The sequence below is a fragment of the Acomys minous genome (genome assembly GCF_964271855.1).
Source record: "Acomys minous genome assembly, chromosome: 12".
NCBI lineage: Eukaryota > Metazoa > Chordata > Mammalia > Rodentia > Muridae > Acomys > Acomys minous.
In genome coordinates, this window is record NC_140493.1 from 90,796,912 (window position 1) to 90,820,071 (window position 23,160).

The 23,160-nt window shown below is 50.8% G+C and overlaps 1 protein-coding gene across 3 annotated transcripts in view; it reads right to left on the minus strand.

Moving 5' to 3' along the window:
- Positions 1-8,768: 8,768 nt before the first annotated feature.
- The window catches only part of IKZF3 (IKAROS family zinc finger 3), an 84,344-nt gene continuing 69,952 nt past the window's right edge, over positions 8,769-23,160 (minus strand). For 2 of the 3 annotated variants that reach the window (XM_084751114.1, XM_084751112.1), the window contains exons 7-8: positions 20,930-21,049; positions 8,769-10,247 (exon numbers count right to left, since the gene is read on the minus strand). In XM_084751114.1, the coding sequence (XP_084607240.1) occupies positions 9,544-10,247; positions 20,930-21,049 (824 nt within the window). In that variant the 3' untranslated portion in view covers positions 8,769-9,543. The remainder of the gene's footprint in view (positions 10,248-20,929; positions 21,050-23,160) is intronic. The other variant, XM_084751113.1, reaches the window with a different exon arrangement.

Below are 23,160 nucleotides of genomic sequence, written 5' to 3' on the forward strand. Positions count from 1 at the left end.
TTTTCGAGACAGGGTTTCTCAGTGTAGCTTTGGATGTCTGGGACTCTCTTTGTAGACCAGGCTGGCTTAAAACTCATAGAGATCCACCTGCCACTGCCTCCTGAGAGCTGGGATTAAAAGCGTGCGCCAGCATGGCCTGGCTCAAATTGCCAGTTTCTAAGGCCACATATTCCAGCATGTGGTAGAACCCCCTCCTTCCTTCTGGGTATCTGCTCACTTTGCCCCAAAGGATTCCAGCATATTCAGTCTTGCTTACTCTGGTCTACCTGGCTCTCTAACAGCCATTGGTCTGTATATAGGCTCCACAGTTTTGAGTTCCCTCTTCCCAAGTCGTGGAGGGATGAACTCGGTAGCTGCCCGCCCACCCCACCCACCACCACCAGCACCCGGTACGAGAGGGGGGTGAAGGGACCTCGAGTGGGTTTAGTGCATAAACGAGAGAGGCTCCAGACTAGTGAGACCAAGTTGGGGTCGGAGAGTGCATGCAATCGGGGTCCCGCCCCACAGGTGTGTGCAAGGTGATCGGGCGCCCACGTTGCCCTTCTGCCGCCTACTCGACGTGCAAGAGGATGCAATTGTTGACAGCTCTTTAAACGTTGCAGATCGAGGACGACCCAAACACTCCCTTCGGTCCCCGGATCCTCCGTAGGGTCTAGCGTGACGTCACAGTCACGAATCCTTGCCCGCGCAGCACCATGCCAGCAGGAGCGCGCGGCGACCTGGGGTTGGCGCTCTGCGGGTCCTTGCGAGTTCCAGAGCTAGTCCAGCCACGTGGCTGCAGTGCCACCCAGCGGCCATTCCTGGAACTGTGGGCGTCGCCTCCCGAGGTTCCCCAGTTGCCTGGGGCGCACTTCGCCTGCCCCTCCTCGGTTTCAAAGCTGCGCCGAGGAGCAGGGAGCTCCTATCTTGCTGCTGTGCCCGGAAGGGTGGGGCGCGGCGCCTCAGCAGCGCTGATCTGTGACCCTGGCAGTTTCACTTCTGGATCCCGCTCTGCTGGGGCTGGGAGAGAAGGACCTAGGTGGGGGCGACAAGGGCGGTACCTGTGGGCAGGAGGGGTCTAGTGCTCGGGACCCCTGGGGTGTCACGCGACCCACGCCTTCCTGTGCTTCCCCCACCGCCCCTAAGCTCCATTCTGCAGTTCCCAGACCTGTTGCGTGTCCGCAGCGGCCGCCGCCCTGTCAGGGTTGCAGACCCCCAAAGAGGCGCCGGGCGGCGTGGGCGGTAGAAGGGGAGAACTGTGAAGCCGCAGGCTCGGGGTTAAGCTGCTGGCTGCTGGGACGCTGGGCTGTTTCTCAGAAATGCAGCTGGCCCTTCCCTCACCTCCTCGGCTCCCACCTTGCGCCTCACCCGCCTCTCTCATCCTTTCTGCACTCTCACCTAGGTTCCCAGACCCGGGAATCTGTGTCCACCCTGAGAAGGGGTGTACACCCACACCCAGAGCTTCCCATAGGTGCCTTTCTGTCCCATACTTCTTTGTCCCAGAATCCTACAGTTGAGAAAGTGACCTCTTGGGAGACTCTAAGGCCACATCCATCACCTCCTGTGCCCACCCGCCCCAAAGGTCAAGAGAAGGGAGCGGGAATTCCTTATGCCTGGTTTTGCTTTTGTTATTAGAGGACAGGTCTGGAGCAATGGGGCTGAAGTTGGGCTTAAGAGTCCCAGCCCAAAGAAATCTGAAAGATGCTTGACTCCAGGGAAAATTAAGGTCCAGAAAGGGAAGGACTGGAAGTCAGTCACCCAGAGAATCGCGAGGCTGAGACCAGAATGTCAGCACCTCGTTGTCCTGAGCTTGGCTGAACTCCCCTGCCCCGCCCCGCCCCCCACCCCAACACACTCAAGAAAGTCTGAGAATGTAATTCCAGTGGGGGTGGGACGGGGCTTGAGTTGGTGGTGGGACAAACTTGGGGAGGTAGCACCTGCCCGCCCTCCTGTCCCCCTCCCTCGTGCCCCGCCATCAGCCTCCCCCAGGACTGTGGATTATTTGACTAGGTTGTTCTTCTGGGCCAGGGGGTGCGGGGGAGGGGTGGAAGTTGATGGGAAAAATATCCTGGGGCCTCCTGCCCCTTCACTCCTGGGTAGGGGGCGGGTGGTGGTGGCTGCGGCGGCGGCGGCGGCGGCACGTTTCATCACTCTTAGTCAAGCTTCTAACCTCTGTTCTTTCCACTGCAGACCTTACATCTTGGGTGTGTGCTTGTTCAATATGGGGAGCGGGAGGGGGCTCTGTTATTTGGGGGCAGGGAGGCAGCTGCGTAGTTCACAGGTCAAGATAGAGTTAAAAACAAAACCGCAGCAAACTCAACACCCGTGTCCTTCAGGGACTTTCCATGACACCTTCCTTCCCCCTTCTCCCCCCCCCCCCCCCCCAGCCAAGGAGTACCTCCCTAGAGGGCCTCCCCAACCCAGGTGCAGTGGCTTTTGGCTTTTATGCAAAAACCGTCTGACTGGGAATGCTCCAGGGGCAGAATTTAGCCCCCTCCCTGCCCCCCACCCCCACCCCGCATGAAGCGTCCCACCTCACTCTCTCCCTCAGGCCACTCCTGGCAGTCTGGAGTTCTGGTGTCTAATGCCCCCCACACAGCACATCACCCTCCACACACACACACACACCCGCACCAGCCCCCCCCCCCCCCCCCCCCGGCAATTTTAAGGATAGGTGGGAGAGAAATGAACTTGCTCCTTTGTCTCCCTACCCTCAGGTAGCAGTTGCCTGCAGGTGGAGATTTGGGTCCTTCAGCCTTGCAGGTGGCCTGGGGTGGGGAGTGATGTGGGGGTGGGGGGGGTGGGGAGGCTGCAGGTGCGAGGGTGGCCTCTCTTGCTGGGCCCACCGTCTCCCTAAAGCAACACTGGGTACCAGAGCTAGAAAAGTAAAGTGCTTTCCCTGCCTCCTTGCAAAGGGTTCAAGGCCTCCTCAGCTCCCCTTTCTCCCCTGCTCCCCCACCCCCCCCCGAACCCCCCAAGTTGCTTCTGACTGAGAGTGGGCTTGGGGAAGGTCACCTACACATCTGGGAAAGCCTCTTTTGAGTGATTTATGTTAAAATCCAAGGGCAGGCTGCTTTACCATTCCCATCTCCTGCCCTGGGAGGGCTTGCAGAAAGTCCTCAAAGCAAAAGGCAGGGGATAGTGCTGCAACAGAGCTGTGGAGGGGGGACCCCAGCACCAACCTGCTTGGGACCCAGCTTGCTAAATCTGAACCGCAGAAGCCCCCAAGTAAGGGTCAGGGACACACGTGTGTGTCCAACCTTCTGACACGATGTTACCATCCACAAACATCCAAGAACTGCACAGGTGGAACAAACAACATCTTGACGGTTAGGTTGACGACTTGTGTGCTGGGCTGTGTTCACGGATATCCATGGCCATATGTGATCCGTGGGCCGTCCTTGCCTTAACATGAAGTTGGCAGAAAGCTAGCCCTCTGGTAGTCCTTCAGTTGTCTTGGAGTGAACCCCAGATAGACAAGACCAGGATGTGTCATTCTTTTGGGAGTCCCCTTTGCCCCATTTCACCTTGTTTGGGTCCGCAAGTATCTACAGACTGCGTGTAACTTGGCTGAGTTTAACGACTGCAACTCGGGGTTCTCACTGTTTCAGAGACCCACAGTTGAGAAATGCCAGGAGTTACTTACCTGCCTATCTCTAACGTTGAAGGAGAGGATGCTGAAGTGTTGTGTGTGTGTGTGTGTGTGTGTGTGTGTGTGTGTGTGTCCGGCCTGTTATGTCCAGATCCCGGTCTGCTGGAATCCCTAATGAGCTATAAAGGGACATGTGGATCCAGAATTCTGCTATGGCCCCAGGGACCAGTAGGGCGCCATAGGCAGGCCCTGTAGTGTGGCTGGGGAGAGGCTTCTGTGGTAATTCCTCTGATTTTGATAATTTGACTTTAAGAAAAAGCCAAGACAAAATTATGGAACTATCCCTCAGGGCAGAATGAAACCCCTCCATTTTCTGACAGAAACCCTGACAAATGATAGGCATGCCACAGGACTAATTTTAAACACACCAGGATTTTATTTATTTATTTATTTAAAATGTCTATTTATCGGTGTAAAAAAAAAAATCAAACACAGTAAAGAAAACTTGACAATATCAGCAAAGCTGTTTCATACAGGAGATGGCTTCCTTATGTGCTGGCAAAAGTTAGCATGGCTTTTCCCTCAAGGTGAACTTTGGACAAACGGTATGGGGTGGGGAATTACTGTACAATGCTCCCAATGGTGGGACTCAGGTAAAACTCCAGAGGAGAAAAGAGAGACACTGCTGGCAGGGGATGTTTCTGAGAAATGCAGACAGGGTGGGGTGTGGGGTGGTGGGGGCACGGGGGTGGGGGGGGTGGGGTGGGGGGGGAGGGTCAATAACACAGGCCTTGTGGTAACTTCTAGGTAAGGGTTCCCTGAGCCCCAAACCATCTTTTGTTCTTCCCATATCAACTCTGCAGACGAGGGTCATCCACAGACCACACGTGTGGTGGCTTTGACAACCAGAAATTAAAAATAAGCTATGGTTTTTTCCAGTAGCCAAAAATGATCCTTCCCCAGGGCTCACAGACTGAGAACCTGAGCATGCGAAACCACAGTCTGGGTGAAGGCATGTCTGCTTTTAACATGACCTGCTAAGTCTTTGCAACCCACAGTAACTTGGTTTCCGTGAATCCACGGAAGCAGGCCCAGCAGGAAGAGCCTTACGAAGCTGGCCTGGAAAAGTCCTCATAGTCGATGAGTCACTGGCTGCCATAGGGCCATTTTTAAAGGCTGCTCCATTTCCCTAACATGTTAAAAAAAAAAAAGTGTGTGTGTCTTTTTTGGGGGGGAAGCAAAGAAAACAAAGCTCTGTCTGAGACAAGGTGAGGAGCCCGCTGGGCCTCTCTCTCTGGCTTTCGGGAATGGGCTCACTGGAGTTGATGGAGGTTGCAGGCCATCTGGGAGAACTCACAGACTTGGCAGCCACAGCCACCCTCCCTGACAGACAGGGCGCAAAGCTGTTCTACTGTCCTGGTGAAAGGCTGAGACGTATTCTCTGTGGCTTCTCTTACATAGGCTCCAAGGTCCAGCCTATTCTTTAGCCTTCTGCAGCACCATAAAGGAACTGCTAGTTAGGCATCTGCGGCCCCCGTCTACAGTGGCACCGGCTGCAGTGTGATGGGGGTGGGGGGTGGGGGACAGGGCTATTCTTTCATGTCCTTCTAACCAGACACAGGATTGACAGCAGAAACTTTATAACTACAAAGCAGAATGCCCCCCCTTCCCCAAATGCAACTTTATGGACAAGACTACAGCAAACCTCAAAACACTCTGGAAGGTAGATGATGATAATAGGACTTTACATTTTTAATCACAACAGTTGAGGTTCCAGTTTGGTATCGGCGGATAAGACGGCCCGCCGCCGCCGCCGCCGCCGCCGCCGGCATGTCTAGAGGGAGCAGGTCACCTAACATCTTCACAGTGCAAAGGCCTTGAGCATATTGGAGGCTTGGTGGGTTGTGGAGGTAACAGCTCCGGTAAGGCACAGTCTTCTGTTATGCTCTGAGGCCACACTAGGTCAAAGCTCACACCTGTCTTCTAGGCTTTTCCAAGACCATTAAAAGCCCACGGTCCCAAGCCTGTGCTCTGTACACTGATCATTGCCTTGGCTGGTCAGTCCTGGGGTGCCCCAGGTTCACCCTCTGGTAGAATGTACATCCCCAGTCACGGTGCCCGGATCACTTTCCTGGACAACCTTCTGCATGAAATAGCTTCTTTAGCCTTCGAAATGTGACAAGATATATGTATTACCTTCCATGGCGGCTCTTGGTGCTGAATTTTAGGTAAGACATTTCACCACTCTTTTCTTTTTCCTTCCGGGCTGCGGAAGTCTGCATCCTCAAAGATGCCCAAGATATTACAAGTCCGAGCTGTCACAGAGATTCTTAAGCCTTGCTGGAGAACAGCATACCTCCCAGAGGGTGCGCCTCACAGCGAGGACCATGGACCAACTCTGTTCCCGTGGTCTTCCTGCCTGCCCTGGGGTGTGCTTCAAAAGTACAATTTTGTGCTTGTTTCTCACTCTCTCTCTCACACTGAGCTACACCCTAGCCTGGAAGTAAGGCTTTTCCCCTTACAGCAGACCAACCTTCACGTTCACCAAGGGGGACAAAGACGCTGAGGAGAAGAGCGACACAGACCTACTTGGAAAACTTTTACGTCAATGTGACATTTGTTGGTTATATAATGTTTCAATCGAGTAAGATTTTGTGCTTTAAAAATATTCCTCTTTGCAAAAGACACCTGGGACCACTTTCTTCGGGATGTGTGTGCGTGCATGCGTGCGCTGTGAATAGAGATGGATGAACTCAAAGACAAAGTCAGGAAGAGCTGAGGATGGGCACTAGAGATAAGGCTAGCTGTCTTGTCAGAGCCCGGGCATTGTTTCTTTTGGGGAATGATTTACGGCACGTGAAGACTAGTGGCTTTCCCCCTCTTCTGGTAGTACTGTTGAGCAGTGGCGGGAAAGACTCGGCTGTTGAGCTCTGTGCAGCACTTCAGATCACGCTCAGGAACCTTTGGAGAGCCACTTTGCCATTTCTGACCTTCCACCCTCACCCCAACTCTGTCACCTTGGCTGCAATGAACTTCTTGTGGGTTGGGTTGGTCTCCAAATTGCAGCTGCTCCTCCCCCCTCCCCCCACCCCTCCCCCCACCCGCTGCGTGTGGTGGAAGTCTGATTATAAGACTGGTGGAGTAGGAAAGAGAAATCCACAGGGCGTATGGCAGGGGCCTCTGTATGAGGAAGCCGAAGCTACCCCTGGGACTTCACAGCCCCATGGAGGATGCAAATCTCCACCTCTTCTCATTTCACCCCCCCCCCCACCTCCATCAAGGGAGGCCTTTAGGTAGTGCAAGGATGATGTGCAGGGGCGGCGCTAATCACGGCAGCCCACCAGGCTCATCTCGAGCTCTTCAGCGTCAGTGTGCCCCATGTGAAAGTCAAGGCTGTCTGTGTGCACATCACTCAGAAAATGAGCCTCAGGAGATTGGAAGCCACGCAGCAGGCCCACAGTCGCAGAGTCCGATCTGTAGAGGTTTCTGGACTGGTAGAAATGGTAGTTCATCACCTTGAGATGACAAAGCGTGTGTGCGTGTGCGTGTGCGTGTGTTTGTGCGCGTGCGCGCGCGTGCAGGTGCAAGCCCCTGCAGCCAACTTCAACAGCACTCTGGTGGAAATGCCCATCTCTGTGTCTCTTCCTTTTCTAGTCCCTGCTTTCCAACTCCTTCTCTTTGTACGCCCCCCCTCCGCCCCCGCCACAGCCCCCGCCCTCCAAGACAACAGGATGTGAAATATCTCAAGCATAGAGTAGGCAGGTCTTTTTTCCACAATGGGCATGAACAACGGGGCCTAGCTCCGACCTGATTCCGCTGAGAGACAGCAATGTGCTGAAGGCACCAGCCTTTCAGCTGAAGCTTCAGACACACGGGCCTGTCGCCGTGGAATTTTATACACGCACCCACACCCCCTTTTACCCTGCTGCCTTTTACCCAGACACCATGCTGCCAAGCAGGCTAAAGCCCTTTGTGTGTTTGAGGTGGAACGGTTTCATTACCGGCCCTGCATAAGTGAGTTGAGCGAGTGCGGAATCCATAAACCCTTTAGAAGGAAGATGTTGATCTATCAGGAATTCCGGGTTCTTGGCTCAGGCAGAAACATTCATAAAAAGCTATCTCTTAACTTTGTAAGATAGGCCCCACAAAGCTGTTCCCTGTAAGCAGAACTTATTTTCCCTAGCACAAGTCCTTAAGAAGGACAGAAAGTAGCGGGTCCTGGGGAGCAGCTGTAGATGCCAGCTCGTGCGCACACGTTGACAAGATCAAACCACCTTCCTGTTCTTTGTTCCTCCTCACGTCCCCTGCATGTGCATGACTCAGTGGCTGAAGGAAAAACTTAACGCACTCACATTTTCACCCCAAAGAAATATGAAACGTATTTTCATGTGCAGCTTCCTCTGCTTAATAGCCTCACGTTAAGAGGTTAAAAAACAAACAAACAAACAAACAAAAAAACCGTGGTTACTGAATCAAAGCCGGAAGGGACTATCAAGAAGGTCTAAATCCAACTCTTATTTTATGGGTGAGGGAATTTAGTTTTTGGAGTTAAATGATTTGTACAAAAGCACACACTAATTAGTAGCAAAGATGAACTCGGCAAGCATGTTCTGTGACCTCTATTCCAGTGCTGGTTTTATGGAGAACTTCATAAGAATCTTGATGTCTTGGTGCCTGTGTGTGTAGTGACAAAGGTGACAGATCCATCTACAGGACACAAACAGACTTCCAAGACTTTTTAGTGGAATGTGGCGGCTCCCATTTAAGACAGCAAAACCCTCAAACCCCAAGAGTGATGACCTCTAACCCCAGCGCTCAGCAGGCTGAGGCAGGAGGATCCGGGTCCTGGCCAGCCTCAGCTAGTAGTGAGCGTGAGGAGTGCCTGGGCAGCAGGAGACACTGTTTAAAATAATAAGGCAAAAGCCACCCGCGTGGCCCCCAGGAGAACGTGCTCTCACACCATCCCGGGGAGCACAACAGCTGCAGCTTTGCGTCTGATCTCATTCCTGTGGGGAACGGTCCTTGGGTTTTCAAGCGGCACTCCACCAAGTTGACAAGAACTACCAGCCGACTGTGCCCCTACACCCTCTGCTCTGCCAACCTTTCTCTTCCTCCATTTTTTTTCCTTTCCCTTTTGTCCCTGGTGCTGAGGGTTGAACTTGGCAAACACCGTGTGCCCCCCCTCCCCCCGCCCGCTTGCTCTACCATCATCCCTTCGCTAGGTGACTCTGGTTTCAGTGACACTCAATATTTAAACTCAATATTGGTTCTTCTGGCATAGAGTTTTCCTCTAGACAGCCGGCTTGGGCCAAATCATCTCAGGTTTTCTCTGGTGAAGGGCAAGTGAGGCTGAAGAGTCCTCAAGCTGGCTTCGGTTTTGTTTTGCTTGTGTGAAAAGAGGTGGATTGAGGCTCCGAGACTAGAATCTTCCATTGCTGGCGGCAGGTACTTATTCTACAGGGCCCGCCTCTTCCTTACTGTTAGATTGTGGAGGGAGGGAGAGACCATAGCCTAACCCCCGCTGCCTTGGGGGCAAGGGCAAGGGTGGCTGGTCAGCTCTTCCACTGTGTGGATCTGGGCACAGGATCAAAAGGGCATTTCCACATATGGCTGCTGTAGCCCAGCAAATGTCTCCTGCAGCCCACAGAGGACCGGTCCAACTGGCAGCCAGCTCCAGCGGACGGGCTGTCTACTGCTACAAAAGATAATGGACCGGATACTTCTTTGGCTTTTAAATCCCATCAAATTCAACTGATGGGAAAGGGAGGTTTCACAAAGTAACTCGACAGCCCTGCCAACAGTTTCTGAACGAGGACAGTGTTTCCCCGCCGCCGCGACTGCTCACGCGAACATGACTGAGCTGACACAACTGGGAGGGCTGAGGGTTTGGGTTCAGTCTACCGGGCGTGGCCATCATCAGTTTTTAAAAAACAACGTTGACCCTGAGACGTATGAGCTTAGAGACCGACTGCTCACTTCAGCATGGCTCTGTGCTCTCCTCTGGCGATGTGAGAGGAGAATTCGTAGCGATCGTGGCTTCGATATCCACACATGTTACACTCGAAGGGGTCACGGAAGCCGTGGCACCCCATGTGGATGGTGAACATCACGTAGTCTAGGAAGAGGACGTGGCAGTGGTCACACCGGAACACATCCATCACCTCGCCTTCTTTGCTGATCACTTTGATGGAGTCTCTCAGGCATATGGGAGGGGCCTTGAAGAGTTCAAAAGAGCGCGGGACCTCCTTCAGGAGCGGCATCCCGTTGCGGGCCTGGGGAAGGACCATGTGGCTTTGCTGGTAGATGTGGTTCTGGCGGTCCTCGTGGTTGCTGTCAGTGTCTGTGGAGTCGTGGGCACTGTTATTGGGGGACAGGCCTCGTTCAGAAGGCAAGCTCTTGTCTGGCAGGGCGATCCTTTTCTTTTCCAGCTCCTGTGGGGCGCCGTTAGGCATATCAGGCCGGGTGAGTGCTATGGGGTACATGCTGGTGATGACTGGGGTCATCTCAGAGGTGGGAGCAGGTGGGGTCTGGACTAAGGGGCGGAGGGCTTCAGCCCCGAGATAGCTGATGGCGTTGTTGATGGCTTGGTCCATCATTCGGCTCTGCATGACCTCACTCTCCTTCTCATACATGTAGCTGGGATTGTAGCTGACATCAAAGCAGTGCCGCTTCTCGCCTGGAACAAGCGAGAGGGGAGGTTACAGAAGAAACAGCCGGAAGTCGGATCGCTGAAAGTTCTAGGCCAGCCTGGTCTACAAAGCGAGTCCAGAACAGCCGAGGTTACACAGAGAAACCCTATCTCAAAAAGCAAACAACAACCAAACAAAAAAACCAAAACAAAACCAAGAAAAAAGAAAGAAAGAAAGAAAAAGAAAAAAAAAATAGCCAGAAGCAGAGAGTAGGCGGAAAAAAAAATCCAGAGTCTTCCAAAAGTGGGGGAGGGCAAGCTGTGGTTGCTGCTCACTGGCACCCAGGTGTGGGGGTGGGGAGGCTCCACTCCATGGGGAGAGAAAGTCTCAGGGGGCGCTGTACATCACTCACATGTTTGAACTGTCAATTTGAAACCACAGGATAAAGGAGAGGGGCAGAGATGCCATTAGGTGAGGCCATGTTTGTGAGGTGTGCCCACTGGAGAAAGCGGGGTAGAGGGCTGAAACAAAGACAGCAGGACAAGGCGGGGGTGGGGGCTCCTGGGGACTGGGGCCTCTGCACTTTCACTGTGTTGTCCTTGGATCCTAGAGAGGTTTGCTGTGTGTCCCGAGGCATCCCAGGGTTCCAAAATTTGTCACCACCTCAGAGAAAAGGGTTCAGAAACCCAAGGAAGAAAATGGCGCCATAAGAGAACACAGGGTCACAGTGGTTTCTGTCTCTGTTCCTGAGTGGTCTCCACTCTAGCAGGGCAGAAACAAGACCTTATAAAACTGGAGATAAACTATAGTGTGGACATCATCTATGCAGGCCTGTGATTTTTATCCTCTGTAGAACAGGCTGGCCTTGAACTTACAGAGATCTGCCTGCCTCTGCCTCCGGAGCGCTGGGATTAAACATGTGCACCACTACTGCCTGGCTGTGATTTTTATTCTAAATGCCCCAGTTCATATTTGAATTGCGGGGGGGGGGGGGGGGGGGGGAAGGAGGGGGGGCGGAGCTCCTTTTCTGTTAAAAGGGGAGGAGCTTGTAAGGCATCATATAGGCAATGTGAAGCCATTTGTTTTCAATTGTTTATTTCAACATTAAGGGAATGCAAAACTTCAGAAGTACTCTGGGAAAGGAATGAATTCGTGGAAAAATCTAACTGGTTGGTTGGTTGGTTTTGGTTTTTTTGAGACAGGGTTTCTCTGTGTAACAGCTCTGGCTGTCCTGGACTCACTCTGTAGACCAGAGGGCCTCAAACTCACCGCAATCCACCTGCCTCTGCCTCCTAAGTGCTGGGATTAAAGGTGTGTGCCACCATACCCGGCTGTTTCTTTGTTTTTTGAGACAGGGTTTCTTTGTGTAGCCTTGGCTGTCCTAGACTCACTTTGTAGACCAGGCTGGCCTCGAACTCACAGCGATCCACTCGCCTCTGCCTCCTGAGTGCTGGGATTAAAGGCGTGCGCCACCACGCCGGGCTTAAATCTAACCCTTGGAGAAGGTGAACGGGTGGGACCTGGGTTGCTCTGACTGAGGGAGGAAGACGAGATGATGGCTGAAAGGACACGCGTGGGAAGAGAGAGACCTCCACAGGGGCTTGTCACACTTCTCATAGCCTCGCACATAAGCCCGCACGCTGGGGTAGCTGTGGTGGTTGAGACGTGCTTCAGTCACGTGGACTAGTTAGTACTGGTTTGATTCTGGTTCCATTGGCTACTAGTTGTGTGACCTTTTGTGAAACAAACACCGTAACTCCTCGCAGAGTCACTGGAGAGCACTCGAGACAGTGCCAGGGGCAAACACAACACTTGGGAGATGCTAACATTTTCTCTTTCCTTTCTAAGGTTTATTTATTGTTTTGTGTATAAGGGGGCACACACGTATGCCACTGTATGCTTATTGAGGTCAAAGAACAACCCGTGGAAGTCAGTTCTCTCTTTCTACCATGTAGGACCTCAGCTTTGTGTTAAGGTTGCCAAGCATGGCACCAAGCACCCTTATCTGCTGAGCCGCTCACGGGCCCTCGCTTTCTCTTCATGGGGATCAAAATTTATATGCGGGTGGGAGGGAGGAATGGGAGGATGCAGGGGATGGGATAGCAATTGAGATGTAATATGAATACTTTTTATTTTTCAATACAAAGTAAAAAAAAAAAAATGTCCTGTGTGCTTCCAGACAGGGTTGTATCCCACATTGTGGGAAAGAAAGAAAGATCTGGAAAAAGAAAGAGATAGGGCTATAATGGCAGCTTCTCCTGAGGCTGAGGGAAGAGGATCAGGTTGAAGACAGAGGGTGTTCAAATTCTCCCTGGGCAACTTGGTGAATCTTTGTCTCCAAAGGTTAAAAACAGGTTCGTGGATATAATTCAATGGCAGGGTGCTTGTTAATCTCTGTGAGGCCCTAGGTTCAATCCCAGTGCCACAGTCAAACAGATGACCTTGGGAAAACACACAGTAGGGCCAAAGGATAGGCATCCGGAATAACCGCCCATAGTGTTTGGTTGGATTCCAACACACAGCAAGTGTCTACACGCCTCTGAGGAAAGGAGCCTGTGGTCAGTGAACAGCAGTGTGTGAGCTGTGCCAGGACAAGGCTGGAGGCGGAAAGGCCAGCCAGGAGATCTGTGAGGCTCATTTACCCTGCATCCTCACCACCATACAGACATGTTACTTCCTAAGCTAATGTCTGAGAGAACAAAAGAAAACAGAAAACAAAACAAAACAAAAAACAAACAACAACAACAAAAAAACCCAAATCCCTAACTTGGCAACTCATTAGGAAGCAACAGAAATGTAGATGCTTGCCAAAGTAACCAATGGGTTTTATTTCTGGCTCCTTGACGGCTGTCTGCAGCAATGACACCGAGAACAGGAAACACCGAGTTCACACACACTCATCCCCCTGGAAACAACACAGGGTTGATGAAATCTGGTTTCTTAATCTTTTCAAGGTCACTGCTGGTTTCTCAGTGTGGCTGGCTCTGCCAAACTCCCTGAATACCAGGAGATCTCCAATCTCCTGCCTCTTTCCCCGTGACAGAGAGGCTCTGGGAAGTTTCCAGGCACATCACCACCTCAGCCTCTATCTTTCCTCCCCAGGAGTGCGCTTCCAAGGCTAACCCAAGCCTTGGAAATTCACAGCCCACACCACCGGCAGCACCTCTCAGCAGGCAGCTGGGGCGCTACAAGTGGAAAGAGGCGGGAAGGGAAAAGCAAGCCCCTGGAAGGATGGAAACAGGTGACTGAGGAGCATTGTTCACGGTGGGTGGCGGTGAGGGGAGCGCCTCAGATCTTCACGTGCACCCCAGCTCGCTCTGATCAGATCCCCTCATCTCTGAGTTACCGTAACCCTGATCGCTGAAGATGACTATCAGTCCCCTTGCAAACCGGATGACTCAATGTATATGAAACTCAGAAGGGATAGGCTACAGTAATTAAACCGCCAATAGCTCACGTTTCTTTAGTAGCACACTCAAAAAAAAAAAAAAGTTAGGCAAACCCACAAACAAGAGTGTAACTGTTTCCAAGGCGGCTCCGAGCCTTGGGTCCAGATTCTAGGCAAACTACGCCTTTGAATGATTCATGATAGCAGATTCAGGAGGAATAGAGGTTGTCTTCTGATGAAACCACAACTGGCAACAATGAATCCTAAACGCAAAAGCCCAGGAGGTCGCCTGGTTCGGCTACTCCTTCCTTGTGAACCTTCTTAAAGGTGGTTAACCTATACTTAGGTAATTCTCAACTGAGTAACCTGCCCACGGGTACTGATGCAGTGGAGTGAGGGGACAGGGTTGCTGGAAACCTAGAATCAGAGGCTGGGCATGTGCAGACTTAGATCTCTGACTTCAGGGTCTAAGGTCAAGATCCAGTGTAGAACGGCGTCACTTCTGGTCCTTACATTTCACACTGTGTCTTATATACAAGATATATTAATGATAAGAGCTGGGCGTGGTGGTGTAAGCCTGGAATCTCAGCACCAGGAGAGACTGAGGCAGGGGGATCGCTGTGAGTTCGAGGCCAGCCTGGTCTACAAAGCGACTCCAGGACAGCCAAGGGCTAACACAGAGCAACCCTGTCTTAAAAAAAAATGCTAATGATAAAAGCCGCTTTTATTGCAGCCCTAGGGTTCTGGGCATTGTGCTACCGACTTGGCTTGCTGCCACACTTTTAAAGCTAATAAGGTGGCCTTCCATCCCTGACAGATGAGGGACTTAGAGCCCAAACAAGTTGCTTCACTTTGCCAAGGTTGTCCATGGTGAAGGAGGAACCAGGTTGCACTCCAAGAGTCACGTGTCAGCACACTCTTGCTTGTGCTGGCTCAGCCCTGCACAGACAGTGATTTTGGAATAGTTCCCACAGACATGGCATTGGGCGTTTAGCGGCAGCAAGGGTGGCAATTTTATTTTATTTTTTCCTTCCCACAATCGTCAGCATATATCAGCGCACCGCATTTGAGAAGCATCTGCAATGCACCGTCGTGATGTCCACAGAGCGCTTAGCAGAGCGCCTGGCACACACGGGCTCTCGTGAAGCGGTGGCCTGTTGGCCTGTCACCGTTGTTACTTATGTTCTGAGAAACACAGGCATCACTGCAACCCACAGGCTAGATGGCAGCGGGTACATTACTGCTGCATGTAGGAACCTAGCGTGCCGCAGACAAGAGAGTGGGGAGGGAGGGCGGAGCCGTGGGGACACTTTAAAGATGTGCTACAAAAGCATGGGTGCATAGGAATCTACCCACAGGCATGGGGAGGTGGGGGGGGTTGGGGGAGGGGCAGGGCTGTGGGAGGGAGGGCATCCAGATCAGGAACCTGGAAAGGAGGACTGCATGGAGGTGGATGGAAGGACAGCGCATGGAGGCTGGGGCAGAGGCTGGGTGGGCTGGGATGTCAGCCTCCTGGGAGCAACTTACAAGGCTTTTATCATCGAAAGAAAAAGGGCAAAAATTGATGCGCTCTCCAGAAAAGCAATGCAAAGCCAGTATTACAGTCAACGTGGGGTAAATGGAAACACACAGATTTTATCCGAGTCTTGCAGTTCCTCAGGTCACTTAAGTGTGATCCTTGCTGCTTCCTGTATTGTCCCACAGGTATTTTCTTTACTGCCAGCACAAGCCAAAAAGAAAGGGGGGAGGGGGAGGGAAGGAAGGAGAGGGTGGGCAGATAAGCGAGGAAAGTGGGGTGCCCGATGGTTGTGATGATTCTGATCTCAATTTAAGGAAGATTGGAGTTACTAACAGTCCCCTCAGGAGGGGGAGTCAGGCAGCAGCAGGATAGGGGAGGAAACACTCCTGACAGGGAGGAGGCCTGGGCAGGAGGCCACATTGTGTTGCTGCAGAGGCCTTTGTCACCTGTGACTCGCTGCTTGGATGTTATCTGTCCTCAAGGAATTACAGGCTAAGACAGTCCTTTTCTCAAGGAGACAGACTTTGGCCATAGGACAACAGCCTTCAAGGTTTCCCTGCTACCCGTCCTCAGGGACCAGACTTCCGGCTGCTCAAAGCTCCATCAGAACACATGCCATGAGCCGCTCTAGTGACGTTCTAGGGAAGGAGGGACACCCCCCCCGCCCCCGCTGTGGTACCTAGCAGACCTGGATCTGGCCTTGCTCTGTCTACCTGTGTTCACGCCTCCCGCCCCCCACCCCCCACCCCCCACCCAAAATGCTCTGGTCCTTTTTCCTTCCTGAGCCTGGGGTCCCAACATCCTTAAATGTGCCTGCTCTGGGGCTGTTATGTAAGCAGGGACCCGGAGACTTTTGGGCATGGGTGGGAAGCAAGAAAAGCTGCGTGCTTGCTCCCCAACAGGTGTGAAAACTGCTTCCTGCTGCCCTGCTAACCAAAGTAGGTGAGTTCTGGGCACTTGGCAGGGAGGGAAGGCTGATGGTACTTGCAGAAGTGTCAAAACCTCACTCACATGCTTGCTGCCAGTGACAGAGCTCTGTTTTTTTTTTTAATGTTGTTTTCCACATGAGAACTTTCATTAATAAAATGATACATAAACTTCTCTCAAAAGGAGATGTGGTGAGTCTTGTTCCCAAGGTGTGTGTGTGGGGTGGGGTGGGGTGGGGGTGGGGGGTGAGGATTAAAACCAGGAAAAAGATAAACTCAGAAACAAGTTCTCTTTTCCTCCTTGTGGGAGAGGGATCTGCTCTCTATTTTAGCTTCACTATTTGAGGCTAGCCTGACTTTGAAGTCCCGGCCAAACCCTGTTTGTAACAGGACAAGCTTCAGGTTAGGATGCTGCCCGTGCTGGGGAAGGGGTCGTCTAACCTGACTTTGCCCTTATAGCTCAAGAGGTCAGGGTAGCAAGGGCTGGTGTGAGAGCTGTGCAGTCTAAGTGCAGATTAAAGGGGGTGACTCATTCTTCACAGCCCACTCAGTGCAATTTCCCTGGCAGCCAAAGGTCTTCAGAAAGTGGGGCCTTGGAGAAGAGAGGGAGGGGAGAGAAGAGGAGGAGGAGGGAGAAGAGAAGAGGGAGGAGGGAGAAGAGGAGGAGGAGGGAGAAGAGAAGAGGGAGGAGGGAGAAGAGGAGAAGGAGGAGGGAGAACAGAAGAGGGAGGAAGGAAAACAGGGGAGGGAGGAGGGAGAACAAGAGAAGGAGGAGAGAAAACAGGAGAAGGAGGGAGAAGAGGAGAGGGAGGAGGGAGAACAGGAGAGGGAGGAGGGGAGGACTAGCTGGGCTTAGGACACCGCATCCCACTTGCTGCAGTGCCACCGGGGATGTTCTGTTTTTCCATGCCTTAACTTCACCACTTTCAGGCCCAGAGGTCCACTCAGCTAAAAGATGCAAGGACTTTCCCTTTTAAATGATTCTTCTTTCTTTTCTTAATTGTGGTGTGTGTGTGTGTGTGTGTGTGTGTGTGTGTGTGTGTGTGTGTGTGTGTACCTATGTGCAAATGGAGGCCAGAGGTCCATTTTGGGCCCTTAATCATTTTCCTTTCCTTTTGTTTTGTTCTGAGACAGGGTTTCTCTGTGTAGCCCTGGCTGTCCTGGACTCACTTTGTAGACCAGGCTGGCCTCGAACTCACAGAGATCCGCCTGCCTCTGCCTCCTGAGTGCTGGGATTGCAGGCGTGCGCCACTGCACCTGCCTCTTCTAATTTTTTGAGACAGAGTCTCTTACCGAACCTAGTGTTTCCAGTTTGGCTGGAGAGGCTGGCCAGCCAGCTCCTAGATGGTTTTACAAGAGCTTTTATGTGGGTTCTGGGAAAGGGATGAACCTCACGCTTGTGCAGTGCCTCCCACCTCCGCCCGCGACAGGGTCCCACTATCTAGTTCTACCTGGCCCAGAACTCTTTGTACAGAACAAGTCGGCCTGGAACTCACAGAGCTCTGCATCCAGAGTGCCCCAAAAACAAATCTCATAGACAAAGGCTTAGAGTGCAAGTTGTCTGCCAAGAAAACACAGCTAGCTCCCTTTTCCTGGAGACACCGCAATACCAGGTCGATGCGTGGAGTGGACGGAGCAAGCTCCTATTCCAACTCCGACTTCCAAAAATCCATTTACTATATTGTCGTCGGATAGAGGACGTATCAGATATTAAACTGATAAGAACAGAGACTACACTTGATCTTAGCCAAAAGGCTGAGAAGCATCGTTTCTTTACTTTCTGAGGCAGGATCTCAAGTAGGCCGTCCTTGATATTGAGAAGATGACCTTGACCTCCAAATCCTTTTCCTTCCACCTCTCAAGTGCTGGGGTGGCAGACAACACGATACCCCACCCCACCCCACCCCACCCCCAGGTTACGGTTACTATTTGCGTGATGAATGAACAGACAGAAGAGAAACAAGCAGACTGTACAGTGCTGTGCTGAGCAAATATACGGATGTGAGGTCATTGTCATCATTTCATTTAAAGCCGGAGCTTTAATGATATTTTCCTCAAGGGGGGGATGGGTGGGAAATAAGAACCCAACTCAACGAACCTGACCTTTAACACGAGCGTGTGACAACAAGTACTCTATCGTTAGAGCCTTGAGAAGAGGCTGCTGACGTTACACAGTCAGGCTCTCTTACGCACAAGCTGCCTCTGCCTGACTCCTCATTCATTTCCCGTGGATGTGAAAGGCCTTTCTGGTCCTTCAGTCTGTTTAGTTTTCTCATTCACAGATCATTAAACAGAGACTCAGAAAGAAAGGATTATGTAATTTGTCTAAACGTTTGAGAAACACAGCTGAGTGGTCTCTTAACTGTGCTATATTATCATACACACACACACACACACACACACACACACACACACACAAGCCTCAATTACTCTGGGCCCCGGAGCTGTTACTTCAGCTAAAATCAAGAGCAACCTTGTCCAGCTGTTACACATCGGTGAGCCCAGTGGGCTCTACAGTTAGTTCTAAGCTTAGGGCCACACAGACAACCCCAAATGAATTCTACGGGATGCTAAACAAAATCCAACTAGTAAATATGGGTAAGAGGTCTGCAAAGGAGGTGAGTAGCTGGCAGGGGGGGTGGGGGCGGGGCAGGCATAAGAGAGAGCAGAGAGGAGTACCCAGAATGCCTTCGGTACAAAAATGAACACTGAATTGTCAAAGAACAAGCTTTACTGATAGGCAAAAAGAGCTAATCCTGCCAAGTTCCTGATCCTAGCACCCAGAAGATGGGATGGCTGAGAGATGAGAGAAACCAGACCTTCCAAAGCCCACATCTGCAGTGAGCCTGGAAGTGGTCTGAAATCCCATAGTCAGAAACCACTGGGTGGCTCGCTGAGGCGACAGAGGAGCCAAGCAGACCTGCACACAGAAAACACGAAACAGCAACAAAACACAGCAACTTCTGCCATAGGGTTAAGGCAACTGTGAGGACTGGGTACCCTCTTCGTTCTCTTCGATCCAAGTGCACTGACTAAAATTGGACTGAAGCGAAGAGTCTTTACTTGGGTTTCCTTGCTGATCTCATCCCATGTTTCATAGAGTCAAAACGGTCCTCCAGCTAAGGTTCACACGTAGAGACTGGTGGTCCAAGCTTTCTTTCTATTCACACAAGGTCAGAAGATGTACAGACAGTGCTCTGGCATCTGGGTTGATCCACTGGAGCTAGTCTCTCTGTGGGCATCACCGCAGGCCCCTGACATGTCTCCCCAAGGACAGGGAGAGCTCCAAAACATACCAACCTCACTCTGACATGATTTATTAATGGGTTCATTGACTGACTGACTGATTTCTTTTCTTTTCTTTTTGGTTTTTTTTTTGAGACAGGGTCTCTCTGTGCTAGCCTTGGCTGTCCTAGACTCACTTCATAGACCAGGCTGGCCTCGAACTCACAGTGATCCACCTGCCTCTGCCTCCCAAATTTAATCACCTTGGGATTAAAGGCGTGAGCCACCATGCCTGGCCTACCCCTTTCTTTTGGAGACAGAGTCTCTCTCTATAGCCCTGGCTGACCTGGAACTCCCTATGTAGACCAGAGTGGTCTAAAACTCACAGAGACCTACCCGTCTCTGCCTTCTGAGTGCTGGGATCAAAGACACGTGCTACAATTTATTATTGAGGTGACTGAAAGCACACAAAAAGGTATTTAGCTAACAACATAAAATAAATAAGCAGAAATACCAACTTCAGTGATTTCAAAATATCTTTGAACATATAATTCAGCAGAATGTCGAATTAATCTTAGAGTTAAAAGTAGACATGCTAGGCAGGTGGTGATGGCACATGCCTCTAATCTCAGCTCTGGAAGAGGGTGGGGGGGATGTGCAGAGGCAGGGGGATTTCTGAATTTGGGCTACACAGAGAAACTCTGTCTTGAAAAAAGAAAACAAGGGGGGGCGGGTGGAGAAAAAAAAACAAGAGTAGACAGGAACTTGGTATGTGTAAAAGCCACTGAAATCAGTAAGTAAGGGAAGGTTAAAGTCAGAAACAGTAAAGCAGCTTTACAGAAAGATGCTGATAAATTTTAAAATTATCACCGGTGTGGAGGAAGATTTTTACCCATGTGACAACTATCACTTTCAATTTATAATAAAACTGACACATTCCACTTAGCTGCTTTCCTCCCAGCTACAAGTCTATTTTAAGTACTATGGTCACAAATATGTAAACATCTGGGCCAATAAAGAAACAGCCCTGTCACTTGTAAGTCCCAACACTTCAATGAACATAATTGTCTCTCAGCCATCTCACTCTGCTGTGGCTTTTGACAATGTGAAAACCAACGACATTAAAAATTAACTTTGATAAGACAAGTGATCGAGTCAACTTGAGTCACTTAAATCCGCGTTTTCCCTCCGTCTATTTTCTGTTAAAGCCAGCTCTCAATCAAACTCAAGAAAATATGGCAACACGCTTTAGAACATTAAAGAAAAAAAAGTTACAGCATACTAACAGAACCAACTTGTAACATATCATTGCAAAATTTTACCAAGATGCTATCTGGAACATTTTACTGGTGTAAATTGCATAAATCCGTGCAACAGATGTCGTTCAGAGCGAAGAGGAAGAAACAGCATGTTTAACATTAACACCAACTCCATTTAAGAGACAGTACCAAACGCCCCTCCTGCTCTGCAGCTAAGGCTCCTCAGTCAATATTTTCAGTTCTATATACCAGAGCCGTCCAACTGAACTGATCACAAAGATTGAGAACACAATAGAAACCCTGTTTCAACACACTGAACTAGGGGGAGGCGCCGGGCGCGCAGCAAGCATCTGTACATCACCTCGTTGGAGTTATCTGCTGGCAGCGACAAGAAAGGGCCGTGCATTCTTACCAATGAACTTCTGAGGCATGGAGCTTTTTCGTTTTGCCACATTGCTCGCTAATCTGTCCAGAACGAGAGCTCTTTCACTTCCCATCTCTGCTTTGATGTGTCTGGCCTCCGTACTTGCTGCTTGGGAAGAGAGGAGAAGAACGCCTTCGTAAGTAAGGGAGGATGAGAGGAGGGAAACGAAGGGTGGGGGTGGGGTGGGGGGGATGGGGGTGTGGAGGGGGGCTGGTGCACTGGGTGCTCATTACCTGTTGTTTCTGCTCAGATCCCTGCCCTGGGTACCTGCTGTGGTCAGTGGGGCTGACGCTGAGCACATTCAAATCTTGCAGTCTTATGCTGATATGGGAAAGCCCGGCCTATCCCCAGCAAGCACCTTCATTAGCAAGAGGAAGTGTTGAAGAAACAGCTTGGACGTGGTTGGTTGCAGAAAGAAAGAGAGATGGAGGTCCTCTGACCCCCCCCCCCCCCAGACTTCTTTCTGGTTCTGAGTAACTGCATGTGACACCTGCACACTGGTATAATTCTTCTTAACAACTTTGAAAGAAGAAAGAAAGAAAGAAAGAAAAAAAAAAAGGCACGGTGCCCCAGATTTACTGCTCTGTTTATGTTAATGGTACCTCTGAAAACAGATACACTCACGCAGATAGCAAGAAATCTGCCCAGTGATTTGGGTACTGAGGTACTGAGTCATTTTCTTCTTCTTCGCTACGTTTCTCTGTTTTTAATCTTTCGAATTCCGTTTCTCTGGGTTCTCTTCACGTGTTCTTCACCTCTCGAAATTGTTTCCACTAAAGTGTCCCCGAGCCACACTGCTGTCTTGACATTAAAGAGAAATCTGCATACTATTATATTTCTAATGAAAAATGAGAATAGGAGCTGCCTGTGGACATCTGAGTGGCAGAGGCTGGAGTTTTCAGACCTGGCTGTGCAGGAGTGTCGCACCTAATTGCCTGATACACACGTAAGGAATATTTACAGGTAGGCTCCTTTTGTACCCTGCAGAGGAGCCAGGACTACGGTGCTTTCAAAGCTCACTGGATGATTTTAAAAGGCAGCTACAACAACAGCTCGGTCCTGTAATCCCAATCCTTGGGGAGACTGAGGCAAGAGGATTGCCATGAGTTTGAGACTAGCCTGGGCTACCCGGTATGCTGTAGGCCATCCTAGGCTACCATGTGAAACCCTGGAGAGGGGAAGCAGCCAGAATTTCAGTCCACTAGAAGAATATAAAAAGAATGCTAAATAGTAAATAAAATGGAACAAATATAATATACTTTGACATAGCAGTACCCAATGAGACGTCATGCCTCAAAAGTGAAAACCACTATGACATCTGCTAGAGACACAAGGCCTAAGACTTTATAACACGGGCCCCGAATCGAGGATCAGTAAATCATTTCAGCAAAAGACCAAATAATAAATACTGCATACAATTATTTACCATTATTCTTTTGGACGCAGGGTCTTCCTGTCACATAGCCCCGAGGCTGCCTGCCTTCAAGTGCGTGACCCTCTTGCACATGCACACTCCTATGCTGATGTTGGTAATAAATATTTTTAAGTTTGTGGGATTGTATTTTGTGTTTCCTACTCTAGAGCTCTTCAAAAACGCAAAGATGAAACAAAACAAAACAAAATTTTATTGAAATCAAGGCTGTGTGGAGTATAAAACAAAAAACAAAAAAACAAAACAAAAAAACTGCAAAGATGGACATGCCAGTGATGTGCCTGGCGCAGAAGCATGGGGACCTCAATTTAGATGCCCAGAACCCACCTAAAAAGGCCCGCGCTCTGGCCCAAGCCTGTAATGCTGGCATGAGGGGTGGGGTGGGGTGGGGGGGAAGCTGGGACGGCAGGGGCCTGGAGGCTTGCTGGCCAGGCAATCCAGCTGAACCAGCAAGCCCAGGTCCAATGAGAGACCCTGTCCCAGGAAAATAAGGTGGACCATGATGGAGGAAGACAGTCAAATTTGACTTCGGGCCTCTAGGCACACCTGTACACACAAAGATGGAACACATTCGTAGACCACACGGACATACGCATGCGCAGCAAGTAAACAGCAAAAGCTCTCTGTACAAACACATCGCTGGCTGCACTTGGCCCAAGAGCTATGGAATGCGACCCCCGCCCCCAACCTTAGCAAACACTGTGACACGATGAACATGCCTCTGTCTTGTCTTAGCGCTGCAGAAGGCCTGAACTAAAAGCCCTGTGCACTTCTAATGTGTCTAAGG